Source organism: Panicum virgatum, chromosome 2N, assembly GCF_016808335.1.
Source record: "Panicum virgatum strain AP13 chromosome 2N, P.virgatum_v5, whole genome shotgun sequence".
Lineage (NCBI taxonomy): Eukaryota > Viridiplantae > Streptophyta > Magnoliopsida > Poales > Poaceae > Panicum > Panicum virgatum.
The window spans coordinates 58,825,620-58,848,752 of NC_053146.1; the positions used below are offsets into that span (position 1 = coordinate 58,825,620).

Here is a 23,133-nt window from a genome sequence, read left to right on the forward strand (position 1 = left end):
AGAAAACAGTATTTTGCTCATTTTCTTCCAGACCTCAGCTGCGTGGACTGCAATTCCACCTCGTCAAGTACCAAATCCACCTCACTGGTTGCATCTTCCCCCAAATCTGAGCAAGTCGCCACTCTTTTCTTCCCTGCATCCACGCCATCAACAGTCGCAAGCCACCCTCACTCATGCAGCTGCATAGCACCAGCGGGAGCTCGACTTTGCTGTGCAAGGATGCATAGGAGGGAATCTGCGAGCAGTGGGCAGGGTTAACGTATCCGACCGCTAACCGGTAACCGCCGGCCACCGGTTCCGGTTTACCGGACCGGTTTGGCCGGTTACCGGTAGAAACCGGTCAAATTCAAATTTGAATTCAAAAAATTCAGTTCAACCGGTTCGTACCGGTATACCGGTCGGTTAGACCGGTTTACCGGCCGGTTTGAATTCAAATCCAAATTTAAAATCGCATGTGTAACCGTTTTGGACCGGTATACCGGCCGGTTAGACCGGTTTACTGGCCGGTTTGACCGGTTTACCGGCCGGTTAGACCGATTTATCAAGTGGGCCTTAATGGGCCGTCTCATTTTTTTCTTTTTCTTTTTTGTTTTAACTTTAAATGCCTGAAAGGTATGTTAAACGAATGAATTTTGGAGAAAATTTGACACCATTAGATTCGTTGCACCTTGAAGTATTTTTAGGAATTTTTTGGGATTTTTTGAATTCAAATTTAAATTTTGAATTTGGCCCGGTTTCATACCGGACCGAACCGGAACCGGACCGGACCTGTTTGACCGGTAACCGGTCAAACCGGACCGGTTACCGACGGTTCGGTTAACCCTGGCAGTGGGAGGGAGCAGCTGGTCCGTCTGGACGCGACGGAGCAGACGACGGGCATACAGGCAGGGATATATTGTCCTTTACATTTGTTTGGTGACTTATTTGAATAGAAAATACTATTATATGAGCTATAATGTCCAGCAGTAAATGACCACACTTGTATAGTGTCTTAGAGCAAAGACATCATTTTTTAGTGGCTTATGACAAAAACTATCTTTGAATGGTGTCCCATAGCCAATTTTGCCCAAATGGGGAGAGACTGCGAGAGGGAGAGAGAGCGGAGGAGAGAGGAAAAATATGGATCGACGCCACCTGCGCTACGTACGCATCCGAAGATCCAAGCGCTCGCTCCGATTACCCTCGGCTCGCCTCCCGCAATACTGCGCAGCTGCAGGCCCGCTCGGCTGCTGCGCCAGCTCGGCTCAGTTTTGCCCCGATAGCGGCGGAGGGGAGGCGACCAGGCGGGGAGGCGGCAGCGGCCGCCGGTCGCGGGCGGGGCATCAGCGAGCGGCCTCGCTCCCCGTGCGGATGTGCCCCTGCAGCCGCGGCGCCCCAAAACCAGCACCGGGCTCTCGCCCTCCCGTCGGCGACGCCCCTGTAGCAGCCTCGAGCCCTCGATGCCCACCCTCCCGCCCTCGTCGTCCCTCGCCGGTGACGCGGGGTCGGAGCCCGGTCGGACGCCGCCGCCGACCAGCACCGGGCTTTCCGCCACGGCCCTGTCGACGCCCGCCCTCCTTGTCCCCCGCTGGCGACGCGGGGTCGGGGTCCGGCCGGATGCAGTCGCCTCAGCCGGACGAGTGCTGGACCGCCGCCTGGTGAATGCTGTGTTGGGGGATCGAGAGCCGAGCCGCTGGCTGCTTCCGGAGCCGGGAGATGAGCCGATGCGGTGCTCTTTTGGCTCTACGCTGGAAATCCAGAAGCTGATCGTTGGATGGAATTGGTGGGCACGCGGCATCCATCGGGCAGGGGCCAGGGGTCGAACCGGCCACCCATGGACCCGTCGACCACAGAATTTTTTTCCAGGAGAGAAGGGGTGGGTCTGGAGGTTGGGGCCCACCCAGCGACACACTTGATCGTACGGCTGCCGGTCGCCGAGAGATGCGCCGATTGTACGGTTGGGACACACTTGTTAGCATTGGTATTTTATTTAGACACCCGGTGCTAGAGGAGACAGGAAGCGCGTGTCCATCCCTTCGCCGTGCCTGGTACTTCTTCGCCGCGTGTGCCTGATCCTCCACTGCTCGCGCCGGCTTCTCTGTCGTCGCCCCTCCGCCGCCGCCACCCCTGCTCCTCCGCCGCCCGCTCCTCCTCAGCATTGAAGTAGTGATCTGCGGCGGGGACCCGGTTAGTCTCCTCCTCGGAGATCTTCGAGTGCGGGGACAGCCCGTCGACAGGCTCCTACGGGCGGCCGCATAGGTTGGACAATAGCCTCAGGGAGTGCATGTGCGCCCCCCGCCTACCGCTGCTCCTCCATGGGGTGGACCTCGAGCCCTCTGACGGCCATGGCGGCTGGCGGCACGCGCGCCTACATGCTGGCCGTGAGTGGGGGCTAGGGGCGCCACCAACGTGGCCCGCGGTGCGGTGCATAGAAGCAGGGGAGGGGGAGAGGTAGATGCGGAGGAGGGAGGAGAGGAGGGGGAGGTTGGGAAAAGCTGTCTCGGTGTGTCTGTGGATTCTAGCTTAGTCCATATAAAAGTGCAATATATTAGGGGAAATTTTGCTAACCTAGCACTCATGACGTGGCATGGTTTTAGAACCTACCCGTGTTTCATACACTAGAGTTGCTCTTAGAGAACAAAATATCAGGCCCACTTCTTATATATTTTGCCACATGTTGTGTGGTTATTCTTCAATGGATGCATAGGGAGATTACCATGCTCTGGCAAGAAATAAAGCACATACTCGAATATGGAGAGCTAGATATGGATAGGGACTTGCTTGATTGCTTGATTCTGGATTTCCTTGAATGTGGGCAATTTTCTAGGGCGATGAAGGTCTTGGTTACATGTCAAAATATATAATATTTATTGTGATAAGTGGAAATACAGGCATGTCTTCCTCGGAAACTTGTATAGGAATTTGAACTCATTACATAACAAAAAACGAAACTCAAAACAAAAGGATAGAAGATGTCCGAGCTTTCAGGTCATGGGCAGGTATTAGATAAATAGGGCTAGTGACCATTTTGATCCCTCAAGTTAGCAAAGGTTTGCTTTGACCCATAATGTTTATTTAGATCCTTTGCATTTGCATGTTGGACAAAGACATTCATGACTTGTGTAAGCATGCCCTGCCACTACTTGTTCATCACCTCTTATCTGTTGACTATGCTCTGATAAAAAGTTCAAACTACCACTGTATCCCAGTTGATTTTGTCAAACCACTCAAATCCCAATGGTTCGGCTTATCCTCTCTCATAGAACACTATTGAATCAGCCGGTTTCTTACCAGCCATGGATCTCTTACCCAAAGGAGCTCAGATGTCGTAGCAGATTTTGGCATGCCATAGCATGCTGGCTACAGTGCCATTGCCCATGGATTCCCATGAGCAGTTGTGCCAAGACCCAAATTTATTTACACGAATGGTGAAGCTTTACACTGGATTTGTCAGTTTTTTGTTGTATCCCTGGGATTGTCATATTGTGCCAAGTTTTTGTATGCTTTGATCTCATGCAATTTCTGGACAGAATTTGAATTCATTGGCTGAGCAAGGGGCCATCAAAGGAGGAAATCACAATTGGGGCTTTAAGTAGCTTAGAGTAGATGAAATTATCCAAAGTTTGAGGATAATTTATCGAGAACTTGTGCAACAATTCTCTGTATCTTAACTCAATTAAAGTTTCATGGAGGATTTCATGGTATTAAATATCATCAATTTTGCTGACATGATAAGAAGAGAGAAGAATGGAATTTCATAGGATGTAAGGAGAGTTTTATCACCATGAAATCCATCTGGCATACAGTTATCTAGTTCACAGACTAAGTAACCGTGCCATGAAACTATGCGCTGAGACTAGCCTTAAGTGATGTTTGAGAACCTTGCAAATTATGCAATTTTGGTAAATACAACCATCTGTCTTTTCAGGTTAGAGACGTTTATTGTCACGATAGAAGAATTTTAAAATTTTATATTTCACTTTGCACAAAAAAGGAACGTCGGTATATCAGGATGGAGGTATTTTATCCCTTCAAATTAGTGAGTCAACTAGCATGCTCTCTACATGGTTACAATTGCTAAAAATCTATGCCCACATGTATTCATAGCACAAAGGAATCTTCAAATTAACAAAAGAAAAACTAGACCAATACTTTTTTTTTCTTTCCTAGGTAATTGAATTGCTCTGTAATTCTAGTTTCCATGCTTTGTTGCTAAATAAAATGTTCCAAGGGCGATGCAGTCACGAGCATTGTGAGCGGCAAGGAGCTAGATGACTTTTGATAATAGTTTCTTTTATTTTTTAGTACTATATTTATTTGATCTTTAACATGTTGGAGATTTTTTTTCAACTTTAATAGCATCTAAAAAAAATGGCTCAAAGCATTCTCTTTTACTCCAGAATAAAATCACCGTAACAAGGTTAGCATATACTACCTCCGTCCCATAATATAAACATTTGTTGGCTTCTACTGATCATGTTTGACCATTTGTTTTATTCAAAAAAATTATAATTTTTTTTATTTTGTTATAACATATTTTATTATCGTATATATTTAAAGTATATCTTAATTATTTTTATTTTTTCTCAAATTTTTAAATAAGATGAGTGGTCAAATATGATAAGTAGAAGTCATTAAATACTTATATTTCGGGACGGAGATAGTACACGAAGAGCAAATGGAAATGGTTCGAAAGGGAGTCAGCCATGAGCCCATGACCCTGGCAGGTAGCAGCAGACCGCCGCTGCCTTCGCAGCCTCGCAGGCGTTGACCCTCACACACACAGACCCACAGCCGCCGTCTTCGCAGGCGATCCTTCCGACCGCAGGTCCCCCTTCTCCCTCCTCGTGCTCCCTCCTTCCTCCAAACCCTGGCGCAAACCCTAATGTCCGCCGCCGGGGACCCCTCCCGCCTTTCCGGCGAGTCCTCGCCGTCGTCCCCCACCTCCTCCTCGCCCTCCTCTAGTGCCGCCGACGCCTCCGCCACCAACCTCGCCCTGACTGCATCGACCTCCGCCGGCGGCAATGACGCCGACGCCGACGCTGATGTCCCCACCTCTCCGCATTTGGGAATGTACTTTGAGACGGAGGAAGACGCCTACGAGTTCTACAAGGCCTACGCCGCCCGCCTCGGCTTCGTCGTCCGCAAGTCCAACAAGTCCAAGAACTCGCGGCACACCGTCACCCGCCGCCTCTTCGTCTGCTCCAAGCAGGGGTTCCGCCAGGAGCCCAAGAAGCCCCAGGACGATGCGGCCGGAGCCAGAGTCGTGTCCCCGTCCTCAACGGCGCCGGCGCCTCGGTGCCCTGATTCGCGCACAGGCTGCCTGGCGTCGCTCACGATCAAGCTCATCCCTTCTGCCAACGCCTTCCGTGTCACTGACTTCGTCGCCGAGCACAACCACCAGCTCGCGTCCGCGGCGCCTGCCGTTTCTCTGGCCTTACTGCCACCAAGCTCATCGCACCACAGCATAGCGACTGCGGCGAGCTTGCCGGACCCAAGGGATGGGCCACATGTGGACATGCACTTCGAGACCGAAGAGGACGCGTATGTCTTCTACAACAGGTATGCTGAGCACGTAGGCTTCAGTGTCCGCCGTTCCTACAAGAAGCGCAAGCGCGGAATGATAGTGTCACGGATCTTTGTTTGTTCCCGCGAGGGTGTCAGCGACCGTGCCAAACAAGAGGGTGGAGCCATAGTCACTGCAAATGGTGTTGCAGGATCATCAGGCACACCTAGGCCCGGCCCGGCACCAACACGGACAGGATGCCAGGCGAGAATGGTGATCAAGATCACCCCCTGCCGGACATACCGTGTGGCGAAGTTCTTCCCAGACCATAACCATCCGCTCGCCAATCCGGAGAGCGTGCATAAGCTGCGGTCACATAAGATGAGGGCTCGGGCACATGAGCTTGGGGCGGGGGACCTGCATCGGAGGAAGCAAGGGAAGGGTGTGCAGCTCGGTGATGCTGGTGCAGCATTGCAATACTTGGAGGGGTTGCAGCTAGGGAATCCTTCAGTGTATTATGCAGTAGGGATTGGGCCTGATGGGAAATCTGCTGTAAATTTCTTCTGGGCTGATGCGAAATCAATAATTGATTTCAGGAGTTTTGGGGATGTCGTTTGCTTTGATACAACATATGGATTGAATATCTATGGACGGCCATTTGCATTGTTTGTTGGTGTAGACAACCACAAACAGTTACTTGTGTTTGGTGCAGCACTACTCTATGATGAAAGCATTCAGTCATTCAAATGGGTATTTGAGGTGTTTGCTGATGCTATGCGTGCTAGGCAGCCACAAACTATTTTGATCGATGAGCGTCCTGAGTGTGCTGCTGCAGCAGCAGAGGTCTGGCCTGGAAGCAACCGTTGCACAAGTGTGTGGCATATATACCACAATTCAAAGAGGCACTTGAAGCAGGTGTTTGAAAGCTCAAAGAGTTTCAGCAATGCTTTGAGCCATTTTCTCTTTGACTATGAGGATGAGATGGAGTTCTTGTCAGCATGGGAAAGGCTAACTGAGAAACATGACATCAGCGAGAGTGAGTGGCTCAGCGGTCTTTTCATGGAGAAAGAAAAATGGGCTTTACCTTATCAGAGAAACATCTTTTCTGCTGATATACTCACCACTCTTCAGAAGGATAACATGATTAACGAACTGAAACGAGAGCTCAGTGAGCAAGAAGATATTCTGCAGTTCTTTAGGCGTTATGAGGCTATTCTGGAAGAGCATCGATCAAAGAAATTGCACGCTGATGTTGATGGCAGCCAGGTTACTTTGCCTATCCCGTCACTGCGAATGCTAAAACAATCATCAAATGCTTATACACCTGAGGCTTTCAAGATGTTCCAGGGTGAGTTTGAGACTTACATGAATTGCATGTCCTTCCCCTGTGGTGTGGTCGGCACAATCTCAGAGTACAAAATTGTGCTTGATGAGAAGCCATCAGAAAACATTGTCAAATTTGATGCACTAGATGGCTCAGCCAGTTGCAGCTGCAAGAAGTTTGAGGCTGTTGGAATTCAGTGCTGTCATGTACTGAAGGTACTTGATCTCAAGAATATCAAAGAGCTCCCAGAACAATATATTTTGAAAAGATGGAGAAAAGATGCCCGTTCTGTTCAAATTGGGGAGGAACCAACCTATGGAACTGGCAGTGTTATGCAATCAGCCTCAGAAGCCCGATTCAATAATATGTGCCGGTTGGCTAGCTTGATTGCTTCAAGGGCTTCCAAATCTGAGGAGGCAATGTCGTATATTGAAAGCCAATCAAGTGTTCTTCTGAAGCATCTTGATAATATTCTACAGACAGGCTATCCTGATATGGGAAATCATGCTGTTGCTTCAAGTAGTCAAGCGATTTCCTTTGTAGGCAGCCAACATCCTGGCCATACAACACAAGCAGGAGCTGTTGCACAGACAACAAATGGTATAATCTATAACGTTCACTTCTAACATATCATCATTCTGTCCTGTGTTTAATGAATGGAAATCACGTGGGTGATGGCAGGTCTGATAGGGCTTTGATGGAACATTTGCAATCTATAGTCTATATCATACTAGCAACATTGGTAAGTAATTGGTGTTAATTTACTCAAAAGAGTTGATTTTATTTCCCATCACAAAACATCGAAGAATTCACTGCATTGCAGTGACTTGAACTGCGAAGAATTCACTGTGTTAGTCGAACCTCAAAGTTGGGGGTATGGCAGTAGGAAAATTTATTTGTATATAGTTTTGTGGGTTTGGAAATTTCTGGATTTTCTAATGATTCATATAGAATAGACCAAAAATGGTGTTAGAATAGTACAAAATATTATGGGGTGTGAGCTTAATATATGCACCCAGTTCACTAATGTCAGCTGTTTGGCATTAGAGGAACACCCATTTTTACTGCATCAAGGTCTGACCCAAATTGAGCGAAGGTGGAGGAACACGCTTTAAAATTTTACCCTGACTATAGTTGCCAATACTTGGCCAACTAAATGGTCTTTCATTGATATGATATGTATGGGGAACATGCTGAATTTATCTCTTGTTTTACTTCACATCTAACCAGATTTCCTAAACACATGGTGGTTTCCTTCTTAGTATTTGCTTGCTCCTTTATTTTTCTGTTATAACTAGTTTAGACTCAGGTTGTGTTTGTCCACAAGATTAAAACGTTAGGATGTTTAGGCATTCCCTCTAATAATTGTTTAATTTCTCAAATATAAATGAAATAGGAAATCTTGCTGCTAAGCTTATAAATTTTAACTACAATTATTTGAAAGTTTACTGACAATTGGTTTGTTTCTTTGATAGTTCAGCCGTTCAGGGCTGCATGATTGCTGGGAATCCTCCTCACCAACAACTTGTATACTCCTATGAATTGAGGGGGTCAGCCAGCCTTTGTAAATTGAACTGAACATAAGGATGATGGTCTGATGGTGTAGAGTTTTATCTGTGGCCAAGTTGATGTATTTGTGGTGCTAATTATCTCCAATTTTGATGAACCTGTGCCTTCTCTGCATAAAGTAGCATAACCCATCCCCCCAATGCATTTCAGTGATTCTTGGTCCGCCGTGGGCAAATAAAAGATGGCTCCAGATCCATTTGATGTGCTAACAAAGCTTTGTCAATTGTTCGGAAAACTTTGTAGTTTGTACATTGCATATTCTTCAATGAGATATTTATTCATATATAGGCATCAAAATCTTCAGATATTACAATGAATATGCCGCAAGATTATACATGATTATAGAACAATCAATCATCATACTAGCTATATATTCCCGCAATCATAGCTACTGCAGCTGCACTTGGATCCCAGAATCATACGTGGCCCCTGCTGTCCAGTTCTGTGGTATTATGCTTGTGGGAACTAACCATTTCTGGTTGCCACCATTTGGTTCTCCGCTGCTAAATAGCATCCTTATGGACAGAGGGCCACTTGGTGGGGAGACAGCAGCCCATACTGCACCACGAGTTCGGCTCAGAAGCTGGCATGTCAGATTTACAGTCTGCATTCAACCATCAACAGGTATTTAGGACTAAGAATTTCAATTTACATTCCTGCATATTTAGAGTCTTTCTGAATATTCATAAAATTTACTGTCTTTTTTCAACATGATGTGCTTTACTGTTTACCTCACATAGCTGGACTGCAATGATATCCTGGTTGCCTTGTTGATACCAGATCTCAAATTCAAAATAGTAGGGGAAATGGCTGCTCTCAGTAATCTTGAATATAATTGTTGGAGTATATCGAGCCCATGTGTATAGAGGCCCATCTAGAGGCCCATGTATAGGTATTATATATACCCACCCTTCTAGGGTTGGAGGAATACAAGCATTATTCTCTCCCACATGGTATCTTTAGCCTAGGTTTCCTCTATCCACCCTCCAGCCCGCCACCGCTGCCGCCGGCCACCATGGCCGGCCGCCGGCCCCTCCTCCTCCCCTCTCCTCCTTCCCCTCCCACTCTTCCCTTCCTTCCCCTCTCTCTGCGCCGGCGCCATGGCCCGCTCGGCCTACCAGGCCCGCCGCCTCCCTGGTCCTGCTCGATCCCGAGCAGGGCAGGGCCGCCGCCGGATATGCCGCTGGAGCGGCCGCCGCCCTCCCCTCCTCTGCTCCGGCTCCCGCCGCCGCCTGGGACTCGCCTGGGGATGCTTTGACCTCACCTCTCGCGCGTTCTGATCTCCCGACACGTCGTCTTTGACGAGTCGGATTTCCCCTACTCTACCTCCTCTACACCTTCTCCTGACCCCGAGCTGAAGTCTCTGTTTCCGACTGACCCGGTGGTTCAGCCACCGTTACCTGTCTGTCCTTTTCCTGCAGGTTTTCCCGGCACGCCGGCACCGTTTCCGGTGATCCCTGCTGCGTCGAGCGCGGCCCCGGTGCCCGCGGTCGCGCCACGCGCGGTCCCCGGTCGTGCCGCGCGCGGACCCGGTGTCTCCCGCTGCGCCACGCGCGGCCCCGGTGCCTTCACCTGCACTTGCGCGATACGCTCAGCCGGTGCAGGTGTACCGGCGTCGGTCGGCGCCGACCCCGACACCGCAGCGGTACGCTGAGCCAGTGCAGTTGTACCGGCGTCGTTCGGCGCCGACACTGGCGCCGCCTCCTGCTCCGGAGGCTCCTGCGACGCCGACGCCGGAGCCGTCGCCGCCGCCGCCGCCTCCTCCGGCTCCCTCTCGAGCCGAGCCGGAGGTATATCACCCGCCAGTCATTCATCGGGATCCTCGGCATATCCATCCCATGGTGACTCGGCGGATGACGTCTCAGGCCGCGACTCTCTCCGCCACCGAGGGAGAGCCGCGGGTCTCTCCGGTACCCTCCTCTGTCCGCGACGCCTTGGCGGATCCTCACTGGCGTCGCGCGATGGAAGAGGAGTACGTGGCTCTTCTTGCCAACCAGACGTGGGACCTCGTGCCGCGTCCGTCTGGTTGCAATGTGGTGACTGGCAAGTGGATCTGGACGCATAAGCGTCGGGCTGATGGCACACTGGAGCGCTACAAGGCTCGCTGGGTTCTCCGGGGGTTCACTCAGCGGCCTGGTGTGGACTATGATGAGACCTTCAGCCCAGTCGTGAAGCCCGCTACGGTGCGCACGGTCCTCTCGCTTGCGCTCTTGGCCTGTGCACCAACTGGACGTGAAGAATGCGTTTCTTCACGTCACTCTGTCAGAGACTGTCTACTGCTCTCAGCCAGCGGAATTTGTGGATTCGAGTCGTCCGGATATGGTCTGCCGGCTCAACAAGTCTCTCTATGGACTGAAGCAGGCTCCTCGGGCTTGGTACTCTCGGTTCGCCACGTTCTTGCTGACATTGGGGTTTACCGAGGCCAAATCTGACACGTCTCTCTTCGTCTACCGCCGTGGAGATGAGACTTTCTATCTGCTGCTCTACGTTGATGACATTGTGCTCACAGCCTCTAGTCAGCGGTTGCTTCAGAGTGTCATCTCCTCTCTGCAGCAGGAGTTTGCTATGAAGGATCTCGGTCAGCTCCACCACTTCTTGGGCGTCACTGTCTTCGCCCGTCTGGTCTTTTCCTGCACCAGCGGCAGTACGCACTCGATATCCCGGAGTGGGTTGGGATGACTGATTGCAAGCCCTATTCCACTCCTGTCGACACTCAAGCGAAGCTGTCCGCTGATCTGGGTGATCCGGTGGCTGGTCCTACTGACTACAGGAGTCTGGCTGGTGCTTTGCAGTACCTCACATTCACCAGGCCGGACCTCACATACGCTGTCCAGCAGGTCTGTCTCCATATGCATGATCCCCGGGAGTCACACCTTGCTGCGCTGAAGCGTCTCCTCCGCTACCTCCGTGGCACTGTGGACCTTGGCTTGGTGCTTCACCGCTCGTCCTCTGCTGAGCTGGTGGTCTACACCGACGCTGACTGGGCTGGCTGCTCGGACACTCGTCGCTCCACTTCCGCCTACGTCGTCTTCCTGGGCAGCAACCTGGTCTCCTGGTCGTCCAAGCGGCAGCCGGTTGTCTCCCGCTCCAGTGCCGAGGCGGAGTACTGGGCTGTCGCTAACGGCGTAGCAGAGGCGTCCTGGCTACAACAGCTCTTGGCGGAGCTCCACAGCCCGCTCGCCAAGAGCACGCTCGTCTACTGCGACAACGTCAGCGCCGTGTATCTCTCCACCAACCCCGTCCAGCATCAGCGGACGAAGCACGTGGAGATCGACCTACACTTCGTGCGCGACAGAGTCGCAATCGGCGATGTTCGGGTACTCCATGTTTCGACTACCTCCCAGTTTGCTGACATCTTCACCAATGGGCTGCCCTCCTCGACCTTCTCGGAGTTTCGATCCAGCCTCAACGTAGGGCTGCCCTCCTCGACCTTCTCGGAGTTTCGATCCAGCCTCAACGTAGCCGGTGGCTAGTTGTGGCTGCAGAGGGGTATTTGCCCTTTGTACTCTATTTGTACTCTCTTCTTGTCCAGTCTTGAACACCGTTGCGTCGATAGTTCAGACTGCGGGGGGTGTTAGCTTTCTCGTTGTCCAGTCTTGAACACTGCTGCGCCGGTAGTTCAGACTGCGGGGGGGTGTTGGAGTATATTGAGCCCATGTGTATAGAGTCCCATCTAGAGGCCCATGTATAGGTATTATATATACCCACCCTTCTAGGGTCGGAGGAATACAAGCATTATTCTCTCCCACAATAATATTCTTGCCTGGGTAGATACAGGGAACCCTGAAGTTGAGAGAAACCATGCAAATTTCAATGTCATGTCATTAACTCATTATGCAAGATCATTTGTGTTGTAGTTTTCAGCTTCTTTGCCATGCAAAGAAAGCAATGAGGTATATTGTTCAAGTATAGAACTGTAGCCATGTTTACTATGCATGCACCTCCTGTACTCAATTTCAACATAGCCAAAGTTCAGCAGTGTTGCACCAGCGTCCTTGTTTTGCCCCATTCCAGCGAATGCGTGCTGGCTCAGGATGAAGTCAGTCCCGTCGCTTGCCCCAGAGTCTGTGATCACAATTGTCACACCACTTGGGGAGCAGTAGTAAGGATTTGTGCACCTAACCTGTTGGCAGTCGCAAACAATTTTAGTGTAAGCAGAGTTATGTTTCATTGTTTACACAACTACTACCAGCAGAGATGAATTTACCTGGTAGCATGCACCACAGCCTACCCCATTCCTGTAGAGACTTGCTGATGCTGAAACATCGCCATTATTGAGTGTTGCCCCATACGCTCCATACTCGCATGATCCAGCTAAAAAGGTCTTTGTTAGAAACACAATTGTCCTTTCATAATGTATGGTTTACTCGGATATTTCTGCACAAGCCTAGTAACATAGCAAACTTTTATCATTAGCATACTGCTTACTTTTATTAGCACATGTTACTTTCGGTCCCTCTTGTTGGGGTAGTATACTGCTTTCGACGTCGTGAAGTTTGCATCTGCAGTAGCCTTGGAGATGAGCACAGATAGATAAAGCAAAGCTGAGAGGCAACAGAGGGGAAAAGCCATCGATGGTACAGCAACGAGCAACAAGGCTTAGAAGATTATATTGTACATATATAAGATGAGAGACAGAGCCATATATTTATAGTGTTCAACTTGAGGTGCCTCCCCTTGGTTGCTCACGAGTTACGAGCTGGTTTGGTTTTGAATGGATGGGGACGGCAATGCCGTTGTTGAATATGCTTCTGGGTGTGCACGTCCCTGACAGCTTAAGTTCTTGTAAATCCTTTCTTCATTTCTTCCTGTAAGAGTGGCCGCTTTTTGGAGGCTGTTTTAGAAATTTTCTTGCCGTGTTTGGAGAATTTGGTTTTGGAGTTTGACTTTTACAGCTGGCAAAGAAAACTTTTACATACAGTGGGGTATTTCCTATTTGCTTGCATGCGAACGGGAGTTTTGGTGCTGTAGGATGTGGAACGTGTAACCAATTTGCACTGCACGTTCTGCAAATCTGTCCAATTCCTGTGCTCTGCTTGTAAAATTTCATGTGTTCCGGACATACCCAAAAGGAGTGCTGCCCTGTTTTGGAAGAGAGTATTTCCTCCATCCCAAATTATTAGTCGTTTTAGTTTTTTTAGATTTATAGTTTTTGCTATGCATCTATATATATTATATCTAGGTGCATAACATTATTCATGAATTTAGAAAAGCCAAAACGATTAATAATTTGGGACAAAAAAAAGTATTTAGAAAAGTGCCAATAGGGAATGACAGCTACTGCCGGTAAGGGCTTGCTTTGAATTTGGCAGGGATGAATAATGATGTTATGTAAGTGGGGACTGTAGTCTGTAGTAGACATACAAACTGGCTGGATTCGATTTCACTCTAGCAAGGTTCCAAGTAGCCAATACACGTGCAGACGCTAAAACAGAGGACATTTTTTTTAATCGACGAACTGCAAATTCCTACGGCCCAAGGGCCCATTTTTAGGACACCGCAGGGGTCCAGAATACAAAATCAAATATTTTTTTTCGAAGTTGTCATCAGAAAAAAGTTTTTTGTTGGTGTTATGAACTAAACTAAGATCATGTCACCGTTGTTGTGACGATTCTGAGCATCACATCAAGTAAAAAACTCTTAGGACCTGTTTAGTTACCAAAAAAATTTGGCAACTTTTACGACACTAATTAGGAGTATTAAATATAGACTAATTATAAAACTAATTACACATATGGACGGAAAAATCGCGAGACGAATATATTAAGCCTAATTAATCTATTATTAATAGTTGTTTATTGTAGCTTAGACAATCCAATTAAGCCTAATTAATCTATTATTGGTGGTTATTTATTGTAGCACGATATTGTCTAATCATTGCATAATTAGATTCATTAGATTCGTCTCGCGATTTTACCCGGGGTTATGAAATGAGATTTGTCAGTTATTCACATTTAATACTTCTAATTAGTGGTCAAACGTTCGAAGTTACTGTGCGCAAAAAAAAAATTGAAAACTAAACGCTCCCTTAGCAACATAAATAAGCAAATGAAATGAACTAGTAACCAAATTAACGAGCATTACCCAACCACGCAAGAAGTTGACTACCACAAAAATTGCAGTCAGAGTCAGGCATGCTGCAGCTCAACATTGGCAGCTGCAACAACGGGGAAAGAAACAAGACTACAAGAGTGCTTTCCAGGCTATCCATTCCTTTCGGAAAGGCTAAGTGCTTTCCTGCCAACAACATGTTGAAAGGAATAGGTGCAAACCGTCCGTGCAGAGTCAATTGGGAAGTAATATCCAATGTAACTTTGAATGATATTGCCCTGTCCCCAAAGAAAACAAAGAGGGATGAGGAAAACAGTTAAGGTCAAGGCTTAAACAAACTGACTGAAAATCTTATCACTTCAACAGCATAAGCCCCAACCCTACAAATCTACAGGACAACCCATGTTCGAGTGAAAACCATGGATGGACCAGATCCAAATTTTGACATGTGCACGTCAATGGTCGGATGAATTGATGATATGATCAACTAAGGTAGGCGAGATGAAACCAGGCTGACTGCTACCATAGACCACGCAACCAAAAAGAATTCACCATTGAACCACAAGCTATCTTCACCAACATGGCATCATAGCTGACATGGATAGCACTAGCTAGAACTGCCACACCGGAGCCAAATGGCAATGTGTACAGACTGACAGAGACAAGTAACAGTAACAGCACGGTTTGCCTTACCCTTTATAGTGCAGACCTGGTACAGTTCCTATCTTGAGAGGGAAAGTAGCGTGTTCCAAGGGATTACCTGTTCCATGAACTGGACGGCTACAGGCCTGCACTGGCAGGATGTATCAATTCACCATCGGGTTCACACGCCACTGTGGACAGCAAACAAGTTATAGCAGCAAATTGCAAGTACTGATGAGACAAGAATAACCATACAGTGTTAGTTCGTTCAAAAAAAAAAGAATAACCATACAGCTGGCATAGCAAGAAACTATAAAGAAAGCCTGTTGCATTGTAACTTGATCTGTGTTCAAACATACACAGCATATCAACAGTCCAGAAAAAATGAATTGGAGTTCCAGCAATGGTACAGCTGACATTTAAGAAAGAAAAATGTTCAGCTCAATGAAACACGTCAGCAAATGGAGCCTATAATATAGGCCTCAGGTATGCCTTTGACCTACCACATGGCAGATGCACGAAAACAGTCAAGGCTGCTTGCTTATAACTAGCATACCTACACTTCTGAAGTAACATACAGAGTGCAGGCTAAAGTAAATTGTACATGATCATTGAAAATATGTGAAATAGCAAACAGACCCCACTAGTCTGCCTTGTATATTATTGTTGGATATTCAGGGCTCCACATGTTCGTCTTGACATATTCAATAGTTTCTTCCTGTATCACAATGAGTTTGAGGTCAACACAGTAATATGTAGTAACCAAAATGTACTACGCTTGGGAAGTGGAGAGATTAACCACCTCACTGAGTCGTGCAAGCTCACGTGCATCCATCTCACGGTATCCCTCAGCTAGATCCTCCGCTACTGCTTCCCTCACAACTGCCGCCGCCACCTCCTTAGTGATGTCACGTATTCTGCATGTAGAACATATTAGAAGGCACAACATACAACACAAACAGGAAAATCAGAATTAAAATTATAAAACCTGGAGATGGGAGGATAAATTATCCCTTGGAGAACCTCCTCTTCTTTCATGTATGAAGCCAAACTACAGCAAAATTTACACAGCAATGAAACAGTTAAATATGCGAAAAAGTAACCTGATTATGTTACAAGGTGCTCAGAGATCAAGGGAGTCACCGTTCTGCTGCAGCCTGCAGCATTCCATCAGAGATAAGCCGAGCACCAGACAGAAGGGTGCCTAGCCCTATTCTGCACAGCAGTGAATGCAAAATGAAATCATAATTTTCACAAGAATAAATTCAATTTCATAGCATACAATGATAATGTTAATGATCTAACCCAGGAAAGAGGTACATGTTATTCCCTTGATTGGAGTGGCCAATCTTCCCATCACCTGTAAGAATCATCAATGGCCGAGTTCAATATATGAAAAAAAAATGAGATCCTACTACTGAAAATGAAAATTGTGCATAAATACGAGTCACAACGAATATGAATGGGAAGAGCTACCAAGATCCACATCATGGAATGGGCTTCCACTAGCAAAGATGGCCTTTTCACCCAGAATTGAAAAGGCTTCTCCAGGTGTACACTCAGCTAAAAATGGAATGAGTACAGAATTAGACAAAAGAAGTGGCAAATAATAAACAGAGCAAAATTACACAGCACAAACCATTCTTAGTTGGGTTTGACATTGCAAAAATTGCTGGTCTCGAAGAGGATGAATCTTTTAGTGCTTCTAGAACCTGAAGGTACAGGTACCCATGATGAGCATTCGTGTCAATGTTGTGGCTTCGAAATCAAACAATGGTGGGTACGACATCTAGAGCACATGCAATCAACTTGTAATGATACAAGGTCTACAGCTTGGGACAAGCATAGGATTTGCAGGAGGTCTTTAGCAAGAAATACAATTTGCACTAGTGCTATAATACATCTATATTACTTGATAGACTAAGGTGAATCCTAGCACCCTAGTATTACACGGATTAATAGCTTATATCTCTAACTTTAGAACTGCACATTTCAGTTTAAAAACTTGTTTAATTGGCAAATGTTGGTGACACAATAGATTCGAACTTTAAGCCAAACTTTGAATGCATGCTTGCAAGTAATAGCAAAGGGAGGGTAGTAGATTTTTTTTGAAAGATTTAATTTCTCTTCAAAATCCGAAGACATCAGTTTTCCATCATGTGGTAATAATTTAGATCAAGCCAAAGATATTATATGATATTAAATTAACAAATTTTTTTAGAGTTCAACCTTTGTCGATCTGACCATTTACATGAGTTAAGGGACCTAAACGTGCAACTCTGTAGTTTAACGACTTAAGTGACATACATGTGCAACTTGAGGAACCTACAATGCACTTTAACCTAGTTTAAAGGTAGCAATCCCAGTCTGTACAGACTGTGATCCAATCAATTCTCTCTAAATATTTAATACACATGGATTTGCTTACTTGTATTCTAAGTTGCAACTATTTATAAGAGTAATTTGAAGACTTGTTTATTTGAAAGTATTCGTCTTTACCAATATGAATAGATGGAAAAGGAGAATTTCTGTAGATTTGGGTTATGTTTGTAATCTTGTACTTTTTAAGTTGATTTTGAGCCAGTGGCTCTTAATTCAAGATCCCTATGTCATTCCCTTACAAAAAAGAAGTAGCAAAAACTCATGGAAGGAAAACAGCAGAAGGTAAGGAAAAAAAAAGGTAACAGGGCAGTAACATGAATCAGTACTGTACAATCAGAGTAAATGCTTCGCACTAAACAGAAATTAGCATGCAACTGCTCTTACCTCCTTCGAGAACAGACCACCAACTGCTGATAATCCAAGTATGACATCAGGCTTCACCTTTTTAACCTGCACAACAGACAAGGTACCCATACAAAATATTCCACATCAGTATAATGTTATTCTTTTATGAGTTGAAGTCCACTTCGTTAAGTCAAATTTGAATTTTTAAACAAATATACATACATAAACTGAGAAATGTATCAAGCAAGAAAATCCAGAAATAACAGAAAACCCCAAGTGGGCTGTTATCTGAGCCGTCTAACACCACATGAAATGGCATTAGCTCTAGACCACAGAAAAACAGTGTTAAAGTCATGAGGTGATGTCATTTTGTATGTGGTTCTGCATCGCAATAGTGAGCAACGAATGCTCCTTAGAATTTGTTGTGAAGGGGTATTAAGTTTATTCTCCAAACTTCTCAAACCTAGATTCATACTTCGGACTCCTTGGAAAGAGCAATACGCGGTAAAGAAAAGCTTTGCAAATAAGTAAAATAAATGTTGTAGTAATGAATCAGGTCCATATTAGAAACTTCATTTGGGAGTACATATCATTCACAAAATGTGGAAATTCATCCTTTAAAAATTAGTAATCTGCCATGCTTATAACAGCACAATGTACAAGATTAGACAGTACCACTTCAACTAAGCTTGCCCCCTCACTTAGGCCCTGGTGACCAAGCTCGCCCTTTCTCCTAGCAAAAGGTCGTGCATCTGGGTCGATGTCTGCACGGTCTTCTGTTATTAGACCCTGCATAATGGAAGAGCAAATCAGGTTACGAGTTGATAAAGTACAGACAACTAGGCTGTGCAGAACTTAGCAAAAACAACAGGTCACATTTTGAATGCTTGGATAAAGTTAATCAATCATTGCATGAACAAAAAGGCACTATCACTAACATTATAGATACTACAGTATTGATCTAGTTAATTTTCTTAGAGCATGAGTACCCATTCCATTCTTTCCAGTTAGATTATCAATCCAATTACAAGGATAGGAGTGGATAGGATAAAATAATAGGCAACCCTGCAAATTTATTAACGTTAAAGGGTTCTTGGTTATCCATCTTACATGGGCATCAACTATCCAGAATTGGCTCCTCGCACTCTCAAAAGCAACATCATTGTTTCCCAACATTCTTGCCATAGTTCTGCTTGCAGCATTCACCACTCCAATACCAGCACTGTAAAAAGTGAAATGCTGTAGAGGTAATATACTTCTTTCACAAGAATAGCAAAGTGTTAACTTTACTCGTATTTTAAGATTCTTTGTGAACTGAATATGTTAACTCATAAGTTATGATCAGAACAATAACTACAGATGTTGCCACGAATCACTTAGCATGTGTATACCCTAATTTTATACTAATTACTAAGTGAAAAAGGATTGAGAGTGTTTCGGACCTGCCAGCACCAGCAACAACAATCCTTTGCTTTGGGAAATCTATCATTGGCCTTCCTTGTGCCCGTACAGCTCCTAAAAGGCCAGCTATTGCAACACCAGCAGTTCCCTTTGTACACAAAGAACAATCATTTCAAGAGCACTTCAATGACTCTTCTTGATAAAGATGGAATATACCAACTGGAATGAAAAGTTTGTGAATCCAACAATAACAATGTAAAAGTCCAAAACTCGAGCTGTGTTTGACTTGTAAAGGCTTGAACATAAAGATATGCTGATGAATATTGTATCTAAAGCTAGAACATGCACTTGCTACAATGCAGAGCACATGAGCCTGAAGATACAGTATTGTTCAATCCTTTGATAAATAAATAGATTGTGCAATAGCATCCTCAAGCTAGGTCTTGTTTGGTTTCCAGCAACATATTGCCACAAACATGATGGAAAAGTTGGTACGCCACATGTTCAATGGCGAACGAGTTCCACAGTTGTGGAAACATTTGGCCGGAAAATATGTGTATAACGAGTGTAGTGAGGCGGAGTAATAAACATGAAGCATACACTAGCCACACTTTATCAAAATTTGCTAACTTTAATGTGGTATAAAGTATGTATCAAATACTGCTTACATATTCAGAGGTATTCATGAACTGAAATGATAAAATAAAATGTATGTTTTACAGATGCCGCTTATTAGCCAGCGAATCACAAAGAAAGTACAAAGTACATATCTCATCAAGACGAAGACACCTAATGAACATCTTAGGAACAAATTTCCACAAACTAGGACTGACCTGAACATCATCATTAAACATGCGATAAGTCTTTCTGTAACGCTGCAACAGCCTAAAGGCCCATTTACTTTGGAAGTCCTCAAACTACAAAAACACAACATAAGTATTTGTGATATTATTCCAGATTGAGCCATATGTAATGAAAAGGTTAACCAAATGAACCATAGAATGGTAAAATAGTACCTGTACAATAACATTTGGCCAGCGAGTAAAAACAGCTTCCATGAATTCATCAATAACTGAGACATATTCGTCTCCCCCAAGACGGTGCTCTTGTAGCCCGAGATCTGAATGACAAGGAAATAAGTTAGAATAACATGACAGATTTTCTTAATACAGTGTATCTAGTCTGAATAAGTGTCATTATATGCATTAATAAACATGGCAAGCAATGCATTTGTTACATAATCTTTTCCTTTATATTTTGAGAGTGACCATATTGTTTCATATGGCGAATATGCGAAAACAAGGCTAAGAATTTGACAGGCAAATAAATACTGTAAGTATCATAAATCTAACAACAAAAATATTCAGCCAAGATCTTACAAAGAGGATCCTTAAGGAGCTTCTCATTGTTCGTTCCGACATCGATCATAACAGGAAGAACCTAGAAAAAAGTAAGAAAACAATCAAAGATACGGAAGAGAATTGTCTAGTTGACCACATGAAAAACCAATAATAAGCAAGTAAAAAAATAGCAGTAAATCGCTTGAAAGTTTCATTTTAGACAAAGCTCATAAAATTCACGAGCTATTGTTGTTTCATAAAGAAACACAGTTCCAATATAGTTCTTTAACTAATATCTTGTATGGGGTTTCTTTGAGTTTTTTTTTTATTATCAAATTGACTCCATCCAAATAACAATACCAAATCAACAAAAGAACAATCCCAATCTTTGAGGCATTATATCATGCAAATATTTTGTTATTTGCTTGCCAAAAATTTGGCCAATTTACTGTAGAATCGAAAATGGAAGATGGGGAAAGGGGGAAGAGTCTGAAATTATAGAGTCCTAAAGAACATTTTCAACATACCCTTTGAGGATTTATTCCAGCAGCAGCAACATATAAATCCAATTTCCCAATAGCAATGCCAATACCTTGCACCCCCAGATCACCAAGGCCCAAAATCCTGCTTCCATCAGTCACTACTATCATGTCAACCTGCAACAAGTTGGCAGATTAAGCAATTTTTATTTAATTGGAATTGTTTCATATAATTTTTATCCTTTTAGATCTCCAAAAGGTAAAGGACTGAAAAGTAGAATACCTTAACCCAACTGTACTACAGAAAACAATGGAATAGTTCAACTACAGAAGACCAATTAGTAAAGTGGACACTGTACAAGCACTGATAGTTCAACTACATACCTGATCCGCTGGCCAATTGTACACCATAGACATCATCTCCCCACGATCTTCTGAACTAAAATACATTCCCCTAGGCCGTCGAAACAATCCACTGTAATTTTGGCAAACAAGTCCAACGGTTGGTGTGTAGACAATTGGCGCATACTCCTCAATGTTATTTATTAGGACCTAACAAAAAATGAAAAAAATATAAGGCAACCATTTCGAAATGGTAGAATTCAACTCGTAGGATTCAAGTCAACTATTCCAATCAGCAATGTTTGATACTGCAGTAGTAATAAAGTTAAACAGAAGGTGCATGGCCACCACATGTTGTGGGTGTTAATCAAATATATTGTTACCTTAGGAGAATGTACATGATCAACAAAAAATAAGGTTGTGCTTATGTGAGTGTGCAAGCGCAACCGTGAAGGTACACACCTTGTAGTACATTGTTTCATTTCTGTCATGTAATCTGTTTAGGATGCGCCATTTTGCTAATGGATATGTATCAGATGGCCCATCTCTTGCATAATTCTGCAGCCGTATCAGATCAAGCACTGTAACCAAAGTATAAATTAGAATTTATTTATATTTATTTAAAAGTAAATTTGCAGAACACAGTTACAGTCTATTTTTCAATATTGTTTTCCCAAAACAGCTTACAGAGTTACTTTAAACCAGCTAACATACCACCAGCCTCTGATGCATCTCCTCTAGCTCTAGCTGTGACTTTTAAGAATGTGCAACTTTGTGCACTCCTTTCATGTCATAAATATGGCATACTTCATTGCAACTTTTAGGGAAGCTTTTCTGTTTGTCCGTAGCTTCTGGAGAAAATTGAGCATATAAAAGGCCTCTCAGCCTTTCTGTATACAATTATAAGACACAAGCACCCCCCACATCCTAACCAATTGAAGCATCAGCTGAACATTCTCAATCTCCAAACCTCGACCTAGCCCCCAGGAGGCTGGTTCAAAACCAAGCCACCTCCAAACGCCACAATCGTCGAAACACCATTCCACACTACAGCGGCGGACCCAATTAGATCCCGCGGGGGTTCATGCAGCAAGTGGCGAACTCAAAAGCCCGAGCAAGCAATCAAACGGCTGATCGGGACGGGGGACACGTACTGAATCTGTCGATCTGCTGCTGCGAAGAGACGACGTTGGGCGGGAGCAAGCCGCGGATGCCGAGGCGGTCCCTCTCCGTCATCGAGAACGCAGTGCCCTGCAGCAACCAGCCAGTAGCATCAGAAGTCCAGAATCCCCCGAAAAAGCGCGACCGAGTCAAGTCAGGGAGCACCGCCGCCGCCGCCGCCGCCGCCGCGAGCACCCGGACGGAGCGGAGCGGAGACGAGGCGTACCCGGTTGAACCAGGGGTCGTGGAGGATGTCGGGCCCGCGCTTGTGGAGGACGACGGGGCGGTGGCACTCCGCCGTCACGTACTCCCGCGGGTGCTGGGAGAGGAGGAGGAGGCGGCGCAGGCGGTCGGGGGCAAAGTATCGCCGGAGATTCCGCGAGATGGACGCCATCCCCGCGCCGGCGGCTTCTTCCCGGGGAGGCTCTGGCCGGTGGTGTCAGTGATCCTGGGTAACCAGCGGACAGGAGGAGTGGAGCTGTAGCAGTCGGCGATGCTTTTGCCCGAATTATCTCCGGCGCGCGTGTGTGTGGGCGACGCGGGGCCGGGCGTTTTGCCGTTCGCCGCTGCCCGGTTGGGTTCGTTGACGCGGGCCGCGCTGCCGACAACCCG

General features: G+C 45.6%; 2 protein-coding genes, 1 long non-coding RNA gene and 1 pseudogene across 5 annotated transcripts; 1 reads left to right on the forward strand and 3 right to left on the reverse strand.

The window, feature by feature from the left end:
* The first annotated feature begins 4,704 nt into the window (after positions 1-4,704).
* Positions 4,705-13,224, forward strand: LOC120661402 (protein FAR1-RELATED SEQUENCE 5-like). 3 transcript variants are annotated; one of them, XM_039940260.1, is made up of 5 exons: positions 4,705-7,409; positions 7,491-7,551; positions 8,290-8,825; positions 8,905-9,002; positions 12,850-13,224. In XM_039940260.1, the coding sequence occupies exons 1-2, from the start codon at positions 4,865-4,867 to the stop codon at positions 7,505-7,507; spliced, it is 2,562 nt and encodes an 853-aa protein (XP_039796194.1). In that variant the 5' UTR covers positions 4,705-4,864; the 3' UTR covers positions 7,508-7,551; positions 8,290-8,825; positions 8,905-9,002; positions 12,850-13,224. The 3 variants fall into 3 exon arrangements, with proteins under 3 accessions (XP_039796194.1, XP_039796193.1, XP_039796195.1); XM_039940259.1 differs by having other exon boundaries at positions 8,290-9,002; XM_039940261.1 differs by having other exon boundaries at positions 4,755-7,409; positions 8,285-9,002.
* On the reverse strand, positions 8,637-9,353 carry LOC120661405. Its single transcript, XR_005669879.1, has 2 exons — positions 9,110-9,353; positions 8,637-8,982 (listed from the first exon to the last, which is right to left on the reverse strand). It is a non-coding gene; the product is annotated as an uncharacterized LOC120661405 (long non-coding RNA).
* LOC120661404 lies at positions 11,972-12,985 on the reverse strand (annotated as a pseudogene).
* A 2,147-nt stretch (positions 13,225-15,371) lies between the features above and the next one.
* Positions 15,372-23,106, reverse strand: LOC120661403 (NAD-dependent malic enzyme 62 kDa isoform, mitochondrial-like). The gene is made up of 19 exons (XM_039940262.1): positions 22,748-23,106; positions 22,515-22,611; positions 21,823-21,941; positions 21,403-21,570; positions 21,067-21,195; positions 20,579-20,639; positions 20,216-20,319; positions 20,033-20,116; positions 19,241-19,347; positions 18,909-19,020; positions 18,474-18,587; positions 17,838-17,903; positions 16,711-16,783; positions 16,548-16,634; positions 16,377-16,431; positions 16,215-16,286; positions 16,060-16,122; positions 15,874-15,988; positions 15,372-15,789 (listed from the first exon to the last, which is right to left on the reverse strand). Exons 1-19 carry the CDS (start codon positions 22,913-22,915, stop codon positions 15,715-15,717), a joined length of 1,869 nt encoding a protein of 622 aa, XP_039796196.1. The 5' UTR covers positions 22,916-23,106; the 3' UTR covers positions 15,372-15,714.
* Between the last annotated feature and the right edge of the window lie 27 nt (positions 23,107-23,133).